The 20,035-nt window shown below is 40.8% G+C and overlaps 1 protein-coding gene across 1 annotated transcript in view; it reads left to right on the forward strand.

Moving 5' to 3' along the window:
* The window catches only part of VAV3 (vav guanine nucleotide exchange factor 3), a 450,109-nt gene that overhangs the window by 301,965 nt on the left and 128,109 nt on the right, over nt 1-20,035 (forward strand). Inside the window, exon 18 of the mRNA XM_021000329.2 lies at nt 16,964-16,986. Coding sequence (XP_020855988.1) covers nt 16,964-16,986 — 23 coding nt within the window. The remainder of the gene's footprint in view (nt 1-16,963; nt 16,987-20,035) is intronic.

Below are 20,035 nucleotides of genomic sequence, written 5' to 3' on the forward strand. Positions count from 1 at the left end.
AATTTACAGCCCAAGACAACCTGGATGGTTGATGGAAAAGGTCTGTTGCATTGGGCTGGGAGAGGAGTGCAGTTCAGTGTGGGCTGCAAAGACAAAGACCAGGCCAGAGCAAACCCAGAGCAGGCCTCAGGAGACTGAATCATGGGCAGCTGTAGTGGGTTCCAGACTCAGCCCACAGACAGTGGGGAGGATCGAGTGGCTAATCAGAGGGGCACTGCAGGGATCTCTTTGCTGGTGCTGAGGCAAGATTTTCTTGCTTTGCCAGTACTTGGATCTGGGTCGCAGTTCTGGGTGGCAGTCCTGGGGCGAGAAGGAGTGTTGGTATGATGGAGCTTGTTGCTGTGGTGGAATCCTCCTCACAGTCCCAAGGCAGAAAATAGTGCGTATGGTCACTTATAGACCAGAACACAGGCTAGGAGAGGAGTAATGGCTCTCCTTAGACCATACCACCTTGGAAGAACTGAAAATTTACAGGTCCCTAGAAGTATCTCTGAAAACAGCTGCACAAAACCCCTGAAGCATGGGACAGTACACCCTCCATACTGGAAGCAGAGCCCTACCTTAGCAAAGAGTTAAAATGTCAAGTCATTGGCTGGGAACATGAACAAACAGTGGGGAAATAACTTGGACTATAGAATCTTGCTTTGGTGACAAGGAAGATGAAAACATACAACCAGAAGAAGACAAAAAGTCAAAGCTCGTACATCCAAAGCCTCCAAGAAAAATATGAATTGGTCTCAGGCCATGGAAGAGCTCAAAAAGGATCTTGAAAATCAAATAAGAGAAGTAGAGGAAAAATTGAGAAGAGAAATGAGAGTGATGCAAGAAAATCACGAAAAATGAGTCAATAGCTTTCTAAAGGAGACCCCCCCAAAATACTGAAGAAAATAACATCTTAAAAAATAGACTAACCCAATAGGCAAAAGAGGTCCAAAAAGCCATTGAGGAAAAGAATGCCTTAAAAAACAGAATTGGTCAAATAGAAAAGGAAGTCCGAAAGCTCACTGAAGAAAATAATTTCTTAAAAATTAGAATGAAGCAAATGGAAGCTAACGACTCTATGACAAGTCAAGAAATTACAAAATAAAACCAAAAGAATGAAAAAATAGAAGACAATGTGAAATATCTCATTGGAAAAAACAACTGACCTGGAAAATAGATCCAGGAGAGATAATTTAAAAATTATTGGACTACCTGAGAACCATAATCAAAAAAAGAGCCTAGACATCATCTTTCAGGAAGTTATCTAGGAAAACTGCCCTGATATTTTAAAACCAGAAGGTAAAATAGAAATTGAAAAATCCACCAATTACTTCCTGAAAGAGATCCCCAAAGGAAAACTCCTAGGAATATTATAGCCAAATTCCAGAGTTCCTAGGTCAAGGAGAAAATATTACAAGCAGTCAAAAAGAAACAATTCAAGTATTGTGGAAGTACAATGAGGATAACACAAGATTTAGTAGCATCTACATTAAGGGATCAGAAGGGTTGGAATGATATTCCAGAGGTCAAAGGAGGCAGGATTAAAACCAAGGATCACCTACCCAGCAAAACTGAGTATAATCCTTCAGGAGAAAAAAATAGACATTCAAAGAAATAGAGGACTTTCAAGCATTCTTGATGGAAGACCAGAGCTGAATAGAAAATTTGACTTTCAAATACAAGACTCAAGAGAAGCATAAAAAGGTAAACAGGAAAGAGTAATCATGAGGGACTTATTAAGGCTGAACTGTGTACACTCCTACAGGGAAAGATGATATTTGTAACTTATGAGACCTTTCTTAGTATTAAGGTGGTTGGAAGGAATACATATGTATGTATATATGTGTGTGTATATATGTGTGTGTGTGTGTGTGTGTATATGTACACACACACACACATATTTAAACAGAGTGCACAGGGTGAGTTGAATATGAAGGGATGATATCTAAAAAATAAGATTAAGGAGTGAGAGAGGATTGTACTGGGAGAAGGAGAGAGGGAGAGGTAGAATGGGGTAAATTATCTCACATAAGAGGCAAGAAAAAGTTTTTACAGTGGAGGGGAAGAAGGGAGAGGTGAGAAGGAATGAGTGAATTTTACTCTCATCGGATTTGGCTTAAGGAGGGAATAACAACACACTCAATTGGGTATGGAAATCTATCTTACCCAACAGGAAAACAGAGGGAAAGAGGATAAGACAGGGGAGGGTGATAGAAGGGAGGGCAGATTGGGGGAGGGGGTAATCAGAAGCAAACACTTTTGAGGAGGGTCAAAGGAGAGAATAGAAAAAATGGGGGCAGGATAGGATGGGGGAAATATAGTTAGTCTTTTATAACATGACTATTATGGAAGTGTTTTGCATGACTGCACATGTATAACCTATATCAAATTGCTTGCCTTCTCAATGAGGGTAGGTGGGGAGGGAAGAAGGAAGAGAATTTAAAACTTAAGTTTTAAAAATGAATGTTAAAAATTGTTTTTACATGCAACTGGGAAATAAGATATACAGGCAAAGGGGTATAGAAATCTATCCTGCCCTACAGAAGAATAGAAGGGGAAGGGGTTAAGAGAAAGGGGGGAGGAAGTGATAGAAGGAAGGGCAGATTGAAGGAAGGAGTATTCAGAAAGCATGCTGTCTTGAGGTGGAGGGAGGGGAGAGATGGGGAGAAAATTTGGAACTCAAAATCTTGTGGAAGTGAATGTTGAAAACTAAAAATAAATTAGTTTTTAAAAAAAGAAAAAAATCTGGCCTCAGGCTCTTACTAGCTGAGTGACCATAGGCAAGTCATTTAAACTCTGTTTGCCATAGTTTCCTCATCTGTAAAATGGGGAACATAATGGCACCTACCCTCCAGGGTTGTTATGGGGATAAAATTAATTAATATTTTCAAAGTACATTGTGAACCTTAAAATACTATGTAAATGTTAATTATTATTATTATTTTTAGCTACTATGGAAGGTTACAGTTCTCATACTATGAAAATTAATTTTGAATAATAAAATATGAGAATTAACTTTGAAAATTTCTCAGTATTTTTCATGTGAGAAAGGGAAAGTGAAATGACTTTTAAAAAGAAGCACTGATCTTTTTCCTGGAAATGTTTTTCCTGATTAGATCCTATATGTAAAAACTAATACCTCATATCAGTCTTTTTAAAAGGTACAAGGTGTGGCAGTATGCAGCCTGTAATCTCTGGGAGGCTGAGGCTAATGTATCCCTTGAGCTGCTATAGTTCTGCCTGGGCAAGATAGGGAGACTTAGTCTTTAAAAAAAAAAAAAGCATAGGGGCAGCTAGATGTTGTAGTAGATAGAGTACTGTCCCTGGATTCAGGAGGACCTGAGTTCAAATCCAACCTCAGACAACATAACACTTATTAGCTATGTGACCCTGGGCAAGTTACTTAACCCTATTGCCTAGCTCTGCCCCTAAAAAGCACAAATTTGTAAATTTTGAATACCTCAAATTTAAGAAGTTTAAAAGACTTGAAAGATCCATTACCTCTTTATTGGAGTAACCAAGTCTAGACAGTTCAGAAACTGGGTTATGAGTAGCCGTCATGTTTCCTAGGGAAAATAAACATTTTAAATCATCCACAATCATTTATTAAGCCAGGTACTGTGCTAAGCATTATATTTAAATGAGGTTTTCTAATTTGATCCTAGAAAGTTTGAGCAATAGGTTATCAAAATGACAGCAAGCATATCTACATGCACAAATGACTTTGGACCCTGAGTCCCATCATGATCTGCATGATGATTTTTTAAGTTTGGAGTGCTAAAGAGGTTTGGTCAAATAGCAAGGAGAGTATATTTCAGAAACTATCTTAGCAGAATCTTGAACTAGAGAGAAAAACAAAATAGGAATGCTATTCACCTTCTCCCCCCTCCCTACATCCTTCCTTCACCTTTGACTCTTATCTCCATTTTCATTATTCACTCATTTCCCCTGGGGAATGGGGTTGAGATGGCAAAGGGCATCTTGCTCTGTCCCCCTCATCTGGATGTCCTTTAATATAGCATTAGCAATACATGGATCACTCAAGGCATTACCAGTTTTTTTCTTCCCCAGAGTTGCTTGAGAGTAATAGTTCAACCTTCTGGGAAGGTTGAGCCTTTTGGGGAAGGGAAAAATGAAGAAGTTTAGCTATTTACAATTATAAACCTCCCACTACAGAAGGCAGCTGAGAATGATCTTTGAGAGGCATGGTTGCTCAGTGGACTTGAATTAAAAGGACCTGGCTGCAAATTCCACCCTGATAGTGCCTAAGGGACCTTCAGGAAGTAATTTAATTTCATCAGGCCCAAGTTCCTCATCTGTAAAAGGAAGGGGTTGGATTAGATAGAACCTAAGATATCTTTTAGGTCTAAATCTATGATTCTATAGTGCAGTATTAGACAGGTCATGTGTTTATCCTAGGTATGGGATTCTCTCAGAAGAAAATATTTCTATATTAACAGAAGACATAGCCTCTCCTATATGAGGACTTTCATTCATTGAGCAGATTTCCTCTTCTTGGAAAGCCGCTGCTTTCTAAAAGGGGACCATCCATCTCACTATATATCAGAGCTGGAAGTGGGTCAGGATCAATAGAAATTTTTCAGCAGGGGTTTAAATTTGAAGAGTACTCTCTTGTCATCCTTCAACACCATGGAAACAATAGAGTTTAGCATCTGATTAACAAGAATAATTAATGAAAATAGAAAGCTACCAGATGGTGGGCTGGGGTAAGCTTCCCTCCCCTGAGGGTGTTTTTAGAACTAGGCTAAAATGGCAAAGGGTGGAGGTCAGATATAGTCTCCTTATGCCATGTCCTAGCTAGTAGAGAAGAAAAGGGACACCTTATCTACTACCTCCCTGACCCTTCCAACTTTTACCTGAATTTTATCTGAACTATGGTCCAGGCTGATAACTCTAGGAATGGAAGACAGAAAACTAATATAACCAGAGGACAGGGGATAGGTCCTACCCACCAGGTCATATAACTGGTAGGCCCAAGGGTGGAGGTGTATGGGTATTCAGGGAAGACTATTACCTCTGGTGTGAGGGCTGCTGAGCCCTTTTCAAGGCTGCTTTCAACCTTTAGTATCCGCCTGCTTACCCAACTCTCGCCTCTGGCTCCAAGAAGCTGTAGCATGCAAGTGGCCACACCCTGGTAAACAATTTCAGCAGATGGGATAAACCTGCTTGAGGGTAACTGAAGGGCCTCCAATCCATTGGTGAGTTGGGGAGGGTCTACCCCAAGCATGTGAAGACTTCCCTGGTGGGAATAGGTGGATAGGAACAATTTGTTCCAATGCACCATGAAGATGGTGGAAGCAGGCACTATGGAGCACTTAGAGCTTGGTTAGACATTGATGGTGTCAGAGTTATCCACTGCATAGCAAATCATCTTTACTTTTGCCTTGCTGTTGGACTTCAAAGACTGTGAGAGAGACTGAGCCTGAAGACTTCCAGTAACTCTGCCTCACTTAAATCCAATCTATACATGAGTCAAAAGTTATCACTCATACCATTTTTACCTTCAAAGTCTTGTGGCAATGGGCAAGCTGAAGTCACAACCCTGCACATAGGTATCCCAGGCTATAGGATTGTGTTCTCACTCGATTGAAGAAACAGTGGGTTTCTGCAGGCCCCTGGTGTCTGAGCAGCCTTTTTTTTTAAGGAATGCCCCACTTACCTTCTGGTGTGAGGAAGGAACTAAAAAAGGTACCCTAAAAATTATCTACTTCACCTCATCTAACTCTGGCTTCCTTACTGTGGCAGGTGGGAATCCTACCCTGAGGTTGAAACAGAAAAAAAGGTACAAACATTTTTGCAAAGATGATTCCCATTATCATTGGCCCATGGAATGTGTGCACAGTTATGAACGACATGAAATCCAGTACACCAGAAACACAAATAGCTCTTGTTGCAAGAGAACTCAGCAGATATCAAATCCAAATAGCAGTCCTGAATGAAACAAGGCTGGCCAACAAAGACCAGCTCACTAAAGCTGGAGCTGGATACACATTTTTCTGGAGTGGCCACAGTGATAGGGAGCACTGTGGAGCCCGTTATAGGTTTTGCAATCAAAACTAGTTTAGTCAACAAGCTTGTATGCCTCTCAAAAGAAGTGAATGACAGGCTTATGGCAAGGTGATTACCATTCGCAGGAAAATGCCACACTGCCATCATTAGTGCATATGCTCCCACCATGACAAACCCTGATGAGGTCAAAGAAACATTTTATGAAGACTTGGAGACCCTCATCCATCTGCTAAAGGGGACAAGCTTGTAATTCTGGGTGGCTTTAACCCCAGAGTGGGTGAAGACTATTAGATGTGGCAGGGAGTCCTTGGGAGAAATGGAATTGGAAACAGCAACAGCAACACTTACTACTGAAGACCTGTGTGTCTCATGACCTTCTCATCACCAACACTGTCTTCCATTTACCTAAATGCAACGAAACTTTGTGGATGCACCCTTGCGGCAAACATTGGCATTTAATAGACTATGTCATTGTAAAGAGAAGAGACGGACAGGATTTGAGAGTAAAAAAGGTGATATGTGGCACAGAATGCTGGACTAATCATAGACTTATCCTCTCTGAGCTAAACATTTGCATTTAACAAAAGTAGTTGACCCACGGCAAGAAGACTCCCAGAAAACTTAACGTTAACAGATTAGAGTGCTACTCGGAGTGCGAACAGTTCATTGTTAACTTGGAGAGAAAGCTGAGCCAACACACAGTTGGCAACAGTGGAGCAGAAAAGGAGAGGGCAGCTTTCAGAGATTTGGTGTATGGTACTATATTTACTCAGCTGGGCCAGAACACTCTCAAACATCAAGACTGATTTGACAGAAATGATGGGGAAATTCAGAAACTGCTAAATGGGGGCATCTAGGTGTCACAGTGGATAGAGTACTGGCCCTGAAGTCAGGAGGACCTGAGTTCAAATCCGGCCTCAGACACATAACACTTACTAGCTGTGTGACCTTAGGCAAGTCACTTAACCCTATTGCCTAAATAAAAAAAAAGAAAAAAAGAAACTGCTAAATGAAAAATGAGAACTCCACGGGATAGTTCATCCATCCCTAAGAAGACAGTGTTTAACTCCATCAAAACTAAAGTACAAGCAAAGTTGAGAGAGATGTAGAATTCTTGGCTCAGTAAGAAGGCAAATAAATTCAGTTTTATGCTAATAATAATAATCCAAAGCACTTTTATGATGAAGGCTACTTATGGGCCAAAGAACTATGGTGTACCTCAACTACTCAGTGCTGATGGAACCACATTGATTAGTGATAAGGCCATAATCCTGGAGAGATGGGCTGCACACTTCCATAGTGTTCTTAATAAGGGGTGGCTAGGTGGCGCAGTGGATACAGCACCGGCCCTAAAGTCAGGAGGACCTGAGTTCAAATCTGGCCTCAGACCAAACACTTAACACTTACTAGCTGTGTGACCCTGGGCAAGTCACTTAATCCCAATTGCCTAAAAACAAACAAAAAAAACCCAAACAAAAACAAAAACATAGTGTTCTTAATAGACCATCATCAATCTTTGCTGAAGGCATTGACTGTATACCTCTGATTGAAGTCAATTCTTCTGTCTCTGAACTTCCAACTGAAGAAGAGGTTTGGAATGCCATTAAGGCTTGCCTTGTGTGATAAAAGACCTGGTGCTGATTCTATTCCAACTGAGATTTACAGAGCAGAGGATCTACTGCTAGTACAAAGGATGACTGAAATCTTATGGGTTATATGGCAAGAGGAGGTTATCCCCCAGGAGTTCAAGGATGTCTCCATTGTCCTTCTCTATAAGAGAAAAGGAAATTGGTTGTCCTGTGACAACCACAGGAGGTATCTCTCTCTTTCTAAGTCATTGCTGGCAAGATTCTTGCCAGAGTTTATCTTAATAGAATGATCCTTCACATGGAAGATGTTCACCTGCCTAAAAGCCAGTGTGGCTTCAGAAAGGGCCAAGGAATGGTTGATATGGTGTTTGTGGCTGGACAAGTCCAGGAGAAATGCCAGGAGCAGGACATAGGTCTGTACACAATGTTTGTTGATCTGACTAAGGCCTTTGATACTGTCAGTCATGAAGGCTTGTGGAAGATCACAGAAAAATTTGGTTGCCTTGAGAAGTCATCAGTATTGTATGCCATTTTTATGATGGCAAGTGTGTATAGGTTCTAGATAGTAGAAAATGCTCTTGTACTTTCCAAGTCACCAATGGAGTAAAGCAGGTCTGTGTGCTTGCTCTAATGCTTTTTAGCATGATGTTTTCAGTGATGTTGTCAGATGCCTTCAACGAGGATGAAAATGGCATCGAGGTCATCTACCACTCTGATGGTAAATTATTTAATTTGAAAAAGCTACAAGCCAAGACTAAAGTAGAGGGAGAGTTGGTGCTGGACTTTTTGTTCTCAGATGGTTGTGCACTCAGTGCAGCCTCTGAGGCTGAGATGTAACAGAGTATGTATCAGTGCCCTGCCACTTGTGTTAATGTTGGTCTGACAATTAACACCAAGAAAACAGAGGTTCTCCACCAGACATGGAACCATTGGTTACAGCAAATGGAGAAATTTTGAATGCTGTGGATAAGTCACTTACTTTGGCAGTATTCTTTCCAGGGATGTCCACGTAGATGATCAAGTTGATGTACTCATTGCCAGAGCTAGCTCAGTATTTGGGAGGCTCCAAAGAAAAGTGTGGGAGAGGAAAGGTATTAGACTGTCTACCAAATTGAAGGTCTACAGAGCTGTTGTGCTCACTTCATTGTCGTATGCCTGTGAAACCTGGACAGTCTATCATTGCCATGCCAGGAGACTGAATGGCTTCCATTTGAATTGTTTTAAGAAGATTCTGAAGATCATCTGGCAAGATAAGGCTCTGAACACTGAGGTTTTTTCTTGAGCCAAACATTCAAACTCCATTATAGACAGTGCAACTCCAATGGGCTGGCCGTGTTGTTTGTATGCCACGTACATTTACCTAAAATGCCATTTTACAGAGAACTCACACAAGGAAAGCACTCACATAGAGTCAGAAGAAGCATCACAAGGACACTCTCAGGGTCTCTCTGAAGAACTTTGGAATCAATTGTGGGACATGATTGTCACGGGCACAGGATCACCCAGCATGGTGTGCCTGCCTCAAAGAAGGCGCTGTGCTTTATGACCTAAGCAGAATACCGGTAGTTCGAAAGGAATGTGACCTGTGTCTGCTCCAAATCTTCATGTGGACTATTTGTGCCTAACCTGTAGTAGAACTTTCTGAACTCATTTTGGTGTATGAGCCACAGTCAGACACACTGTACCTTGACCGTGACATAGTAATGTTGTTTTGATCCTTAAGCACAAAGGACAGCAACCAGTGAAGAACCAATCAGGCCCAAGGGTGTGGCCAAAAGTCTTATAAAAGATTCTTTGTCATACAAGGCACTTGGTATCGTGATAGGGACAACCGTTCTTTCTTGGAAGGGGAAAAAAACACTTTCAGCTCTATTTAGTCTCCGTTAGCCTTCTTCATATTGACTTCACAGTTACCTTTCTTCTTCTCTGACCACTGACATCTCAGTGGTCCTTCTCAAGTTCCCCAGAGACTCTCTCAATAATTTCTCCCTGAACATTTCAACCCAGGAGTATGCTGGAGCTAGCTTGCAGTTAATACCTGTTCAATTTTCAGTATAAGCATCTTGGAAATCAGCAAATGCTACGCTTGAGTTAATGTTTTGTTGGTTGTCTAGACCAAAAAAAATGTTAATAATGCAGAATAACAATGCAGAATAACAGAATTATAATGCATACATTCCTTCCACCTCCAGCCCAGCCCCTTGTTAAACATTTACCAAGTATACCTCTGCTTCAATCCTTCTTGAATCTCCATTTTCCCTTAATTTCCCATGGAATTGTATTTAGACATCTCTGGCATTATCTGGATTGTGTTGCTCAATTTCATGTGTGCAATCTTATTTCCCCCAATTCCAAGGATCTGAGTTTGTGTCTTGGCTCTCCAGCTGGGCAGCTGTATCATCCTGGGCAAGCACCTTTCTCCCACTGAGTCTCACCTGTAAAATGAAGAAACTGGATTAGCTCTCTAATGTGCCTTCCAACTCTCAATCCTTTGATTCTGTGGACTCACTGATGGCTGGAGCTGTGTTGTAGACATCTTTTATGTGCCACCCAGTACCTAGCCCAGTATAAAGAACACAGCAAGCAGTCATATCCAGCAGAGTAGCCTTTATCCCCCTCCCCCAACAAATATTTTCTTTTCCCCTCAATTTGTCTGAATTTTCTCTCAGAGAAAACGTTTAGTGAAGCCTTAGTGACTTTGTAGGACATACTACCGTGGAGCCATTGTAAGAAGACTAGACTTGGTAATGTCAGATCTCTATTGCTTGCTACCTGTGTGACTTTTGGCATTTCTGTGCCTCATTTTCCTCACTGGCAACATAAAAATAACAATAGCTCAGGTTTATATAACACTTTAAGGTCTATAATGCACTTTACCTATGTTATCTCATTTGATCCTCACAACAACCGTGGAAAGTAGCTGCTATTTTTATTTTACAGGAGAGGAAACAGGCTGAGAGAGGTTTTGACACTTTCCCAGGCTCACATAGCTAGTAAGTATCTGAGGCAGGATTTGAACTCAGCCCTTCCATCTCCAGCTTTCTATCCAATATGCCCCCCAGGTGCTTCTTTGGCTATATTGTCTCACTTGATGTTATCCCCATTATAGGTGAGGAAACTGAGGTTAGATATCTTATATCTTGCATAGGGTCACCTAGTTAGTGTCTGAGGTGGGATTCAAACCCATGTTTTTGTGACTTCTATGTTGAGAGTTTTGACACTTTACTACACCTTAAATGAGGAAGAGGTGCTGAGTGTCCCTTCCAGTTCAGAATTTATGTCCTGTAATCAAACCTTTTGCCCTTTAGCATTTAGCAAAGCAGGTAAGAAACTCCTTTAAGAAAGTTTAGCCATCTATGCATGTTTTCTTCCCCAGGCCCTGAGTCCAGTCCCACTATCTTTGTGAATCCTTGTTTTAATCTAGTCTAATTTGTTATGGAGACAAGAAGTACTTGTAACAGAAGGGTGGGGCTTTTTCAAGGGGAGAAAATTCATCCATTCATTCCATTCATGTCTGTACATATTTGTGTCCGAGTAACAGTTGGAGCATAACAGACCTAGGAGAGGAGCCCTTTCAAGTTCTTTGGGTGTGTTTTTGTTCACGAGAAGGCTTGAAAGTAAAGCAGAGAGCTCTTGTGCCCAGCCGAGGAGTGAGGGGGTACTTTAGCCCATGCTAATGCCTACGGGGTGGGAAGCTGGCCAATGCCACCATGTCCATCTCCCCCTACTGGACTGCGCCTGCTCTGCCTTTAAGTGAACAACGGTGTAAACACGTTCTCCCGTAGCCTCCACAGTGCCCTGCCAATGGCTTTGCCTTTGCCCCTTTGCATTAATCTTTCTCAACAAGTCACCACAAGGCCAGGATTCGTCTGGGACCCCCGCCCCTTGCTACAGTGCTGCAGTTTGCAGTTCACAGGCTGGACAGTGTCTCTGCTTCGCTTTCTGTCCAATAGGGGAGGAAAGCCTCTCCTGCCCCCTTTTACTCCAGCCTTACTCAATAAAGCTTGCTTTGCAATTTCTCTCTTTTATAAAAGAAGGAATCAAATTGCCAGCGAAGCCTCCTGGAGCAGACTACTGCTGTCTGGTCCACCTTTCCTTTAGAGGGAATGCAAGCCTCAGCTTCTGGAATGTTTAACTAACAGATCCCCATTTCTTATCTGCTTAATTGCTTGATTATCTAGGACAGCTGCTGCTGCATTGGAAAGAGTATGGCTTGGTCTGCTGATGGCTGAAAACTACTTAGTGAGGACCTGGTGTGTGCAAGGGGAGCAGCTTCATGAATTTTATTTAAACCATTTTTGAATCAGTAATGGACTTTTCCAAACCTTAAAAGGACTATGTTTTACTCCATAAAAGCAGAAGAAATAATGTGGTGGAATGTTTGATGGGTTAGAAAACACTTGGATGAAATTGTTGCACTTTCATAGAATTATCTCAGTCTGATTTTGGGCATTTTGTAATGTTTTTTCTTAAATTTGGCTATAAGGTGGGACAAGCCAGTTCTGCTTGATTTGAATGTCACCTCCATAATCATAACAGAACTCTGTCTTCTTTAGCTTATTACTTTAACACTCGGTTTATTACATAAACCAGAAACTCCTCTTTTTTTTTTATCAAATGAGATAATATATATAAAGTACTTTGTAAATGTTAAAGCCTTATACATTCTAGCTATAATTATCACTAATTTTAAGTCAGTTTTCAAAGAAAAGGGGAAATGAATTCCCACGTGTGGGTCACAATGTCTAGCTATAAATCATCATTAGCATGAACTAGAAATGAGATATCAGCTGGTTGATTCCCTCATGTGACTCCTGAACAAGATATGAAATACAAAACACTTTCTAAATATTATTTACAGTTTATGCAAAATGCTACAATACATTTTACAGAACATTATGGCATCTATTCAATGTGCATAGCATTTATGCAGCCTTTCCTCAAAGCTCTATCCATCCTTTTGTCTTTCCGTTTAAATATTTCACAGAAAATAGCCCAAATGCAAACTTTTTAGAAGAAGCCACATTAATAATTTTTGTTTCCTGTGGTGCTTTCATTAGTGTGGAGGAATTTCCATTGTGCAAACTCTCTCTTCTGACGTTGCTGGCCTGTAATTTATATTGTGGTAGGGTAGGTGACTTGCCCAGGCTTACATAGCCAATATTGTGTTGGGGAAGGACTTGAACCCAGGTCTTCCAGACTTCAAAGCCCATGCTTTACTGAACCACACTGCCTTGAATGAAAGCTTGCTGTACTATTTAAAGGCATTAATTTACTCTGGTCCTCATCTGTAATTTCACCAAGTGGGGCACTCCCTCTTCCAATAAAGATTGACACTTGTTTGACAACTAATCATCTCAGAGAGTTGCTTGGGGTACTAAGAAGTTAAGTGACTTGTATAGGGTCACACAGCCCAATCAGCATGCATAAGGATTTGAACCTGGGTCTTCCTTCCAAAGCCAGCTCTGTAACCATTGCTGTTTGCTGGCTTTCATTTACCCTTAAGAAATAGAGACGTTTTCTGATAGCAGACAAAAATAGGTGGCTGTGATAGAACAAGGCTAATACAACATATTTTTACATGGAAACAAATTAATTTTGAAAAGTTGGCCTGAAGCCTCCTTGAAAAATCACTTCCCTTGGGCAAACGTATATATACAACTGTGCTCTGACTTTGATTCTGGAGGTTTCATTCTGTATGGGCTCCAGAACAACTAAGGAGCCTCCTATTTCTGAACTTCACAGAACCAGTAGGGACATGCTAAAAGAATGGAAGTTGGATTATGAGTCATTGACTTGGAAGGTTCTTGAAAGGGTAAAATACTTTACTGTTGGATCTACTGCAACCTCAGGAGCAGAGCTTCAGGGGAAAGATGAATTAAGGATTACAAACTTTTGGATGCTTGAAGAATGGAATGACTTTCCTGGGAATGTTCCCAGGAGAAGAGAGGGGTGAGACAGAGTGTGAGGGATATCTCAAGACAGCAACTTCTTTCCCTTGGTAGTGTTCAGGTGAGGTAGGTATTCTAATATTTAGATTTCTACCTCACACTGTTAGGTCTTGCTTGGCAGCCCTGTTGGGTAACTGTACCCCTGGGAGACAAGAGTCTTGAATCTGAGTATTATAAATTATGATGTCAGTTGCATGCAAATAAGATGTCAGATGGAGGCAAATGATGGGCTTTGTAATCAGGACTAGATTTTGCAAAGAACCTATCAGTAGACAGGCACTTAGATCACATTTTGGACTAGAATATTCTTTTTTATCAGGAACCAGAAGAGTCTTCAGGCTAGCAGAGAGTTTATTCATTATAAAGTTTATAGGTCTTTCTGGGCAAACGAGAAGTGTGCAGTGAGACTGCCCCATTTCAAATTCAGAGAAGGCTTAGCATATCATGGCATCCAGCTGATCTGCACTTCATTTGTAAATTCAGCCCTCTAAGGGAGGCTTTATTTTCATTGCTTGACTCTGCCCCAAGTAAGCTAAGCTTGGTGAAGTGACTTGGCTTCCTTTGCCTTCCTAGAATCAGGCATCTCACATGTTAATCAGACAGAATGCTCTCTGGTGGTAAAGGCAAAAAGAAAGAAAATCGACTTTGATTTAAGTATTGTTCTGTCTGTATTCTCACTATGAAAGTGTCACATTTGTTTGCTGCTCAACATACTTCTCTAGAAATGAAATCCAGCTAGTATAATTCAGCAGGCAGTATGAGGCTGAACCCGGCCCCACCTTTTATTATTGCCCCCTTCTTCCTCACGTCTGTGTAATATTCTGTGTTGCCTCTAGAGTGGTATGTTCTGTAACCCTGACCAGCCATGAAGCTGGAAAAAGTCTACTGTGCAAAGGAAGATTTGCCCTGGTCTGCTTGGCTCCAGAGGACAGAGCTGTGAGCCACCCCTGCCCCCTCCCAACTTATATCCAACTTAAAAAACCAGTGCCTGGCACATAATAGGTACCTAAAAAGGTTGTTGATTGATAAAGATTTAGGATCCATCATAACTGCTCATCGTCCCTTCTCACCAGAGTTGATATATTCCCTACATCCACACAAGTTCTCTCACCAATTCACTTATTTTTTTTTAACGTATCAAGCACCTGCAGTGTACAAGGCTTTGTGTTGGGTGTTGGGGATACAAAGGCCCCCCCCCCCAATTGAAGCAGCCCTGGAGAAGTCTGCATTCCATTAGGAAGATACACCATCAAGTCAATGAACATTTATTAAACACTTACTATTTGCCAGACACCATGTTAAACCCTGAGGGTACAAAGGTCAAAAACATTGAAATGGACTTGGAGGAGCCTGCATTCTACCAGGAAAATACAAAATGTAGTCAAGCCCAGTCAACAAGCATTTATTAGGCGCTTAATATTTGACAGCTGCCATGCTAAACACTGGGGATACAAATACAAGGAAAAAAGAAGTACCTGCCTTCAAAAAAACTTATATTCTCATGGAGATAGGTAATAGGGAGAAAACAGCAACAACTCAGGGGATGGGAAAAGACTGGACAAAAACGTGGCATTTAAGTTGAGCATTGAAGGAAATTAAGAATTCCGATCGCTCAAGATGAAGGGAGAGTACATTTCCGGTGTGTGTGAATGTACAGGGAATGTGGTGATGGTAGGCAGCTACCACTTTATCTCTTCACCAAGTATAGATTGGTTTAATCCAAAACACATTAGTACCCTTGCTGTTATCTGGCTCCCTTAAATGTCTAGGAGGGTGTTAATGTAATGAGCAGCTGCTTCCTTCATCTGCTGGGACAAAGGAGGACCCCAGGTGCTGTAAGGACAGGTGCTGCTTCCACCTCCACATCTGCAGGGAGCTGTTATCCCTGGGATGTGGGCAGAGGAAAGGTTCAGGGTCAGGCAGAACTGCTTTCCAGGACACCACCAGTCTGGGGAAGCCAAGGTGACTTGCATTTGAAATTGATGAAAGGCACTCAGACACATGGTTTTCTCTAGAAGGAAGGTGACTTTCAGTCTATGCTTTTTCCCTATTCCCACGAATAAAGAATATTCTCTTAGAAAAAAAAAATAAAAGGAGAGAGGGGGGAGAAAGGTAAAAGGCACAGAAAACTCGTTCTGTTAGCCTCAGGCAGGTTCAGCGTGTGAACCTGTTACAGCTGGCTAGGTATATGCTGCAATGGGAGTCCCTCCCTGGAATTCTGATTATAGGGGTCCTTAGAATTTAGAAGTCATGTGAATTTTAGGGTTTGTAGGGATTGTATCCATTGGCTAATCCAATCCAGGGAATTTGAGGGAATTACTCAAGGTCACCCAGCTGATGGGTGGCAGAGCCTCCTCTAGACTAGAAGTCTTAGCATGTCTGACTTACACCTTCATTTGTGCCCCACTGCCACCTTACTTATGAAAAGATCTAATGTCTTGTTAGGTCTCTGCTTTCTCTTTATGGAATCACTTTGGGATGGAAAAGACCTGAGGTAGTATCATGGTGAAATGGTACTTCCCCAATGCCCAGGGGTGGCTAAAGAAGATCACTGAGTTTGTCCAGGATGTGGGACGCTCAAGGTCCTAGCCATTTGCCAACCTGAACAGTGTCTTTCTGCACCTGATCCTGTTTGTCAGCTTTTGAAGAGGCAGTGTGTGGCCCTGCTCTAGCAATGAACGATCTTTTGCCCTTCTCTGGCATTAACTCATCGGAAGATCTCAAAGCACTTTATAATCATTATTCATCTTCACAATGTAACTAAAGATTGTTATTCCTATTTCACAGATGGACACACTGAGGTCAAGAGCAAATCTGTAATTTTACCTGAGTCACAAAAGAGTTGGGAATATTAATATCACAATCCAATGCTGATTTTCAGTTATTCTTTTTAGATCATAGTTGGGTCAAGTAGACATGAAAATTGTACAAACGTAATCAAAAGTGTTAATGTGCCTTAGTCTTCATTGTTTAACTTGTAGTGGGAACCTAAACATATGGCACGTAGGTGCAATTTGATGAGTTTAAAACCCTAATACCAGGTTTAAGGTAATAAAGTTGAGAGGAGACAGCTTTCTCTCATGCATAGAAAGTTAATGCAAACCCTCTACTTGAGCAGCTTTTGTGGTTTAATTATTTGACACTGCTTAATAAGCAATTCAGAGAGTTAAGTATAGCCCATAAGCAAGCCATTTAGAGCTCTGAGTCATTTTCCTAGCAAGCCAATCAGGTCAAAGAACCAGAGTTGCAAAACAATAACTAGCCCAGCCCCAGGGACCCTGGAAATATATTACAGGTATCAGTTAGGAAAACAAAGCCTTAGTGTTTTAGCAGGCAGCAGAGCCCAGGCTGAGATTTCTAATCCAACACAATTGCTTACACTGACAATGCCCATTTTTACATTTGTTTCAGACCAAGGGACGCTCAAACCTGAGGTAAGATTAAAGTTTTTACATGCTTGCTTTCTGCATTGTTTGCTAACTTGAGCAGAAATGGTTCTTTTAAATGCAAAATGTACATTTTTTTTCTTTTTAAAAAAAATGTGGACATAACCAGAGATAAAAGGAGCAGGCAAATACATTTGGATGAGTTGCACCGGTCAGTTCATGGAGAAGGGGAATGTCACACTTATTGCTATCATGTCTTTACTGAAATTTCTTTTCTTTTCTGATTTTTTTTAACAGATTAATAGAGAGATGGGAAAACCTAAGCTAATGGTTATAACATTAGCATGCCTACATTGAAGTTGAAGTGCTATTCTTAAGAATGGTTCAAAAAACAAAGCTTAAGCAATGAGATGGCGCTAATGTATGGCTGTCTACCCGATAGAAACCAGGTGGTATAAAGTATAGAGTAGTGAATTGGATGACCCTTCAATGCTATTTAATTAAATTCAACAAACATTTATTAAATGCCTACACTAAGCAAGGTGAGAGAGGCATGTGAGCATAGAGAATCAGCTTTGGAGAAAAGACTGAAGTTTAAGGTTCACCTATGACACATTGTCTAGGTGACCCTGGATATGTCCCTTTAACAATTCAGTGCCCCTAGGCAATTTTCTAAGATGACCTATTTGCAGAAATGGCTGATATCAATTGGTGAGGAGAGTTTCTTCACCAGCAATTCTGAACCTGTGGTCAGAGGATCCTCAGAGACATTTTCAGGGAGTACTTCAGGTCAAATCTATCTTCATAATAATAAGACATTTTAATTTTGAATATGGTGACTATTGATAGATAATATTCACATGAACAGAAGCTCTTTTTTTGGGGGGGTCTTCAATAATATTTAAGAATGTGAAAGGGTCTGGAGACTAAAAAGATTGAGAACCACTGCTCTACACCAATGAAATCACAGATATGACCCACCCCCACAGCTCTCTCCCCCCCCCCCAAAAAGAGAAAATACAAGGTACCGAGCTAATTACTGTTGATGCAGAAGAAAAAAATAATAAAACCATTCTTTCCTTTAAAGAGTTTGCACTGGTTCTCTGGCTCTTCCCGAGGGGCATCTAAATAATTTCCATAAAATCTTGGGCAATCTGCTTTCACCTTTCTGGACCTCAATTTCCTCACTTGTATACTGAAAGAGCTGGACTAAATGATTGTTGGCAGTACATTCCAAGTCGATTGATTGATTCTCTTTCTCAAAATGTGTCTACTACAAACAAAATTTGACAGGATACTAAGTTTTACAAAAATTAACTTGGGGAAAGTCATTCTCCTGTTAAAATCCGCTAACCCTGCCCCACAAAAACAAACAGATCCCACTCCTAGAAGGGTTATTATTAGCCCTATTATTCAGGAGGTAGACAGTACACATAGTAGGAAGTTTATGGCCATGGACGAGGCTACTGTCTGGAAGTAGGCAGGTGGTTGTTATATTGTGGCAAACCACTTGTGAGTATTGAAAGGCCTGTCCCTTTGTGTGTCTAGGGATCTAGTTTCATGCTGCTGGTGTTTTTCCACTTAAACATACACAGAGATTAATTATTGTGTCTCAGTGACCTTGACTACATCATCTTGTGATCTATTAAAACTACACAAACTTTATACATGGGTAAATTTTCTCTTTAAGAAAGTTCCTTTTCATGAGTCACTTGATTTAAGGCAGCTTCTTCTAATTTCTGATGCTAGTTTGAAATAGAATGCTCTGATCATGCTCAAGTTTATATAAACAAAACAAGTCATTGGGAAATGGAGCAGGTAGGTGTGCAGACATGGTCTTTGGCTAAAAGCCATAAAACCCTGACCTCACTCCAGGTATAAAGAGTATAACAATAGAAAACAAAACAAAATAAAACAGCAACAATTAAAAACACAGACAAAACTAATTGTTACACTAACAGTGAAAGTGAAATTTAAAATGGGAGTAGATAGGGGAAATCTTAAAGTCAGTGTTCTTCTTAGCCAAGCTGATAATAACAATCACAATCACAATAATAATATGATGATAGCTAGTATTTAAGAAGTGCTTTAAAGTTTGCAAAGTGCTTTGCATATTTCTCATTTGATCTTCAAAACAATCCTGGAAGGTAGGTGCTATTATTTTACAGATAAAAGTAAGTCTGTAAGAGGTGAAGTGACTTGTCTAGGGCCACACAGCTATTACATATCTGCCACAGGTTTCAAACCCAGATTTTCCTTACTCCAAGTCTAGCGTTCAATCCATTGTACCACCTAGTTTCATATGAATACATACCATACATATGCAAGTAACCTGTGTGTAAAGAATTGTGGTCTTTATTGGCATATGAGACACTAAATGGTATCAGGATCTCAGAGCTAAGCATATGAGTCATCCAGTCCAACTCCTTCATTTATAGATAAAGAAACTGAGGTCAAGAAAAGTTTATGTGCCTTTCCTGTGGTCACAAGGACATGCAAATCTGAAGACATTTCATAATTGATGTTATAGCAGCGTGCTGTCAGTGAGGTGGCATTTGGACAGATTGTCAAATTACATGTTTTATCTGAATTTTGAAAAGTCTAGCAAAAAGACTGAAAGGGATATTGGTAGAAGGAGCTTTATACTTTTACCTTGGCACCAACAGGTATAGGCTGCTTTCACTGTTGATAGCAGTTCTACCCTCTTACAAATGTGGAGCCATTCTTCTCTCTCAAGAGTTAGAGTGGCGCAACAAGGTGATGTTGTTTGATTCAAAACTCAGATCAAATGCAACATTGTGTAGGAAGGCTTTAATGGTCCTCCTAGTTGCTGAGCCTTCTCCTCTAAGACTACTTTCCCACTCTATGTACACATGGAATGAATATAAGGTAGACTAGTGTTGTATAGGGCAGCTAGGTGGCAGAGTGGATAGAGAGCCGGGCTTGGAGTCAGGAAGATCTCTCTTCATAAGTGCAAATCTGGCCTCAGATGCTTACTATCTGTGTGACCCTAGGCAAGCCACCTAACTCTGCCTCGGTTCTGCTGGAGAAGGAAATGGCAAATCACTCCCATATCTTTGCCAAGAAAGCCCCCAAA

This window comes from Phascolarctos cinereus, unplaced genomic scaffold (genome assembly GCF_003287225.1).
Source record: "Phascolarctos cinereus isolate Bilbo 61053 unplaced genomic scaffold, phaCin_HiC Scaffold_5;HRSCAF=322, whole genome shotgun sequence".
NCBI classification, from domain to species: Eukaryota; Metazoa; Chordata; class Mammalia; order Diprotodontia; family Phascolarctidae; genus Phascolarctos; species Phascolarctos cinereus.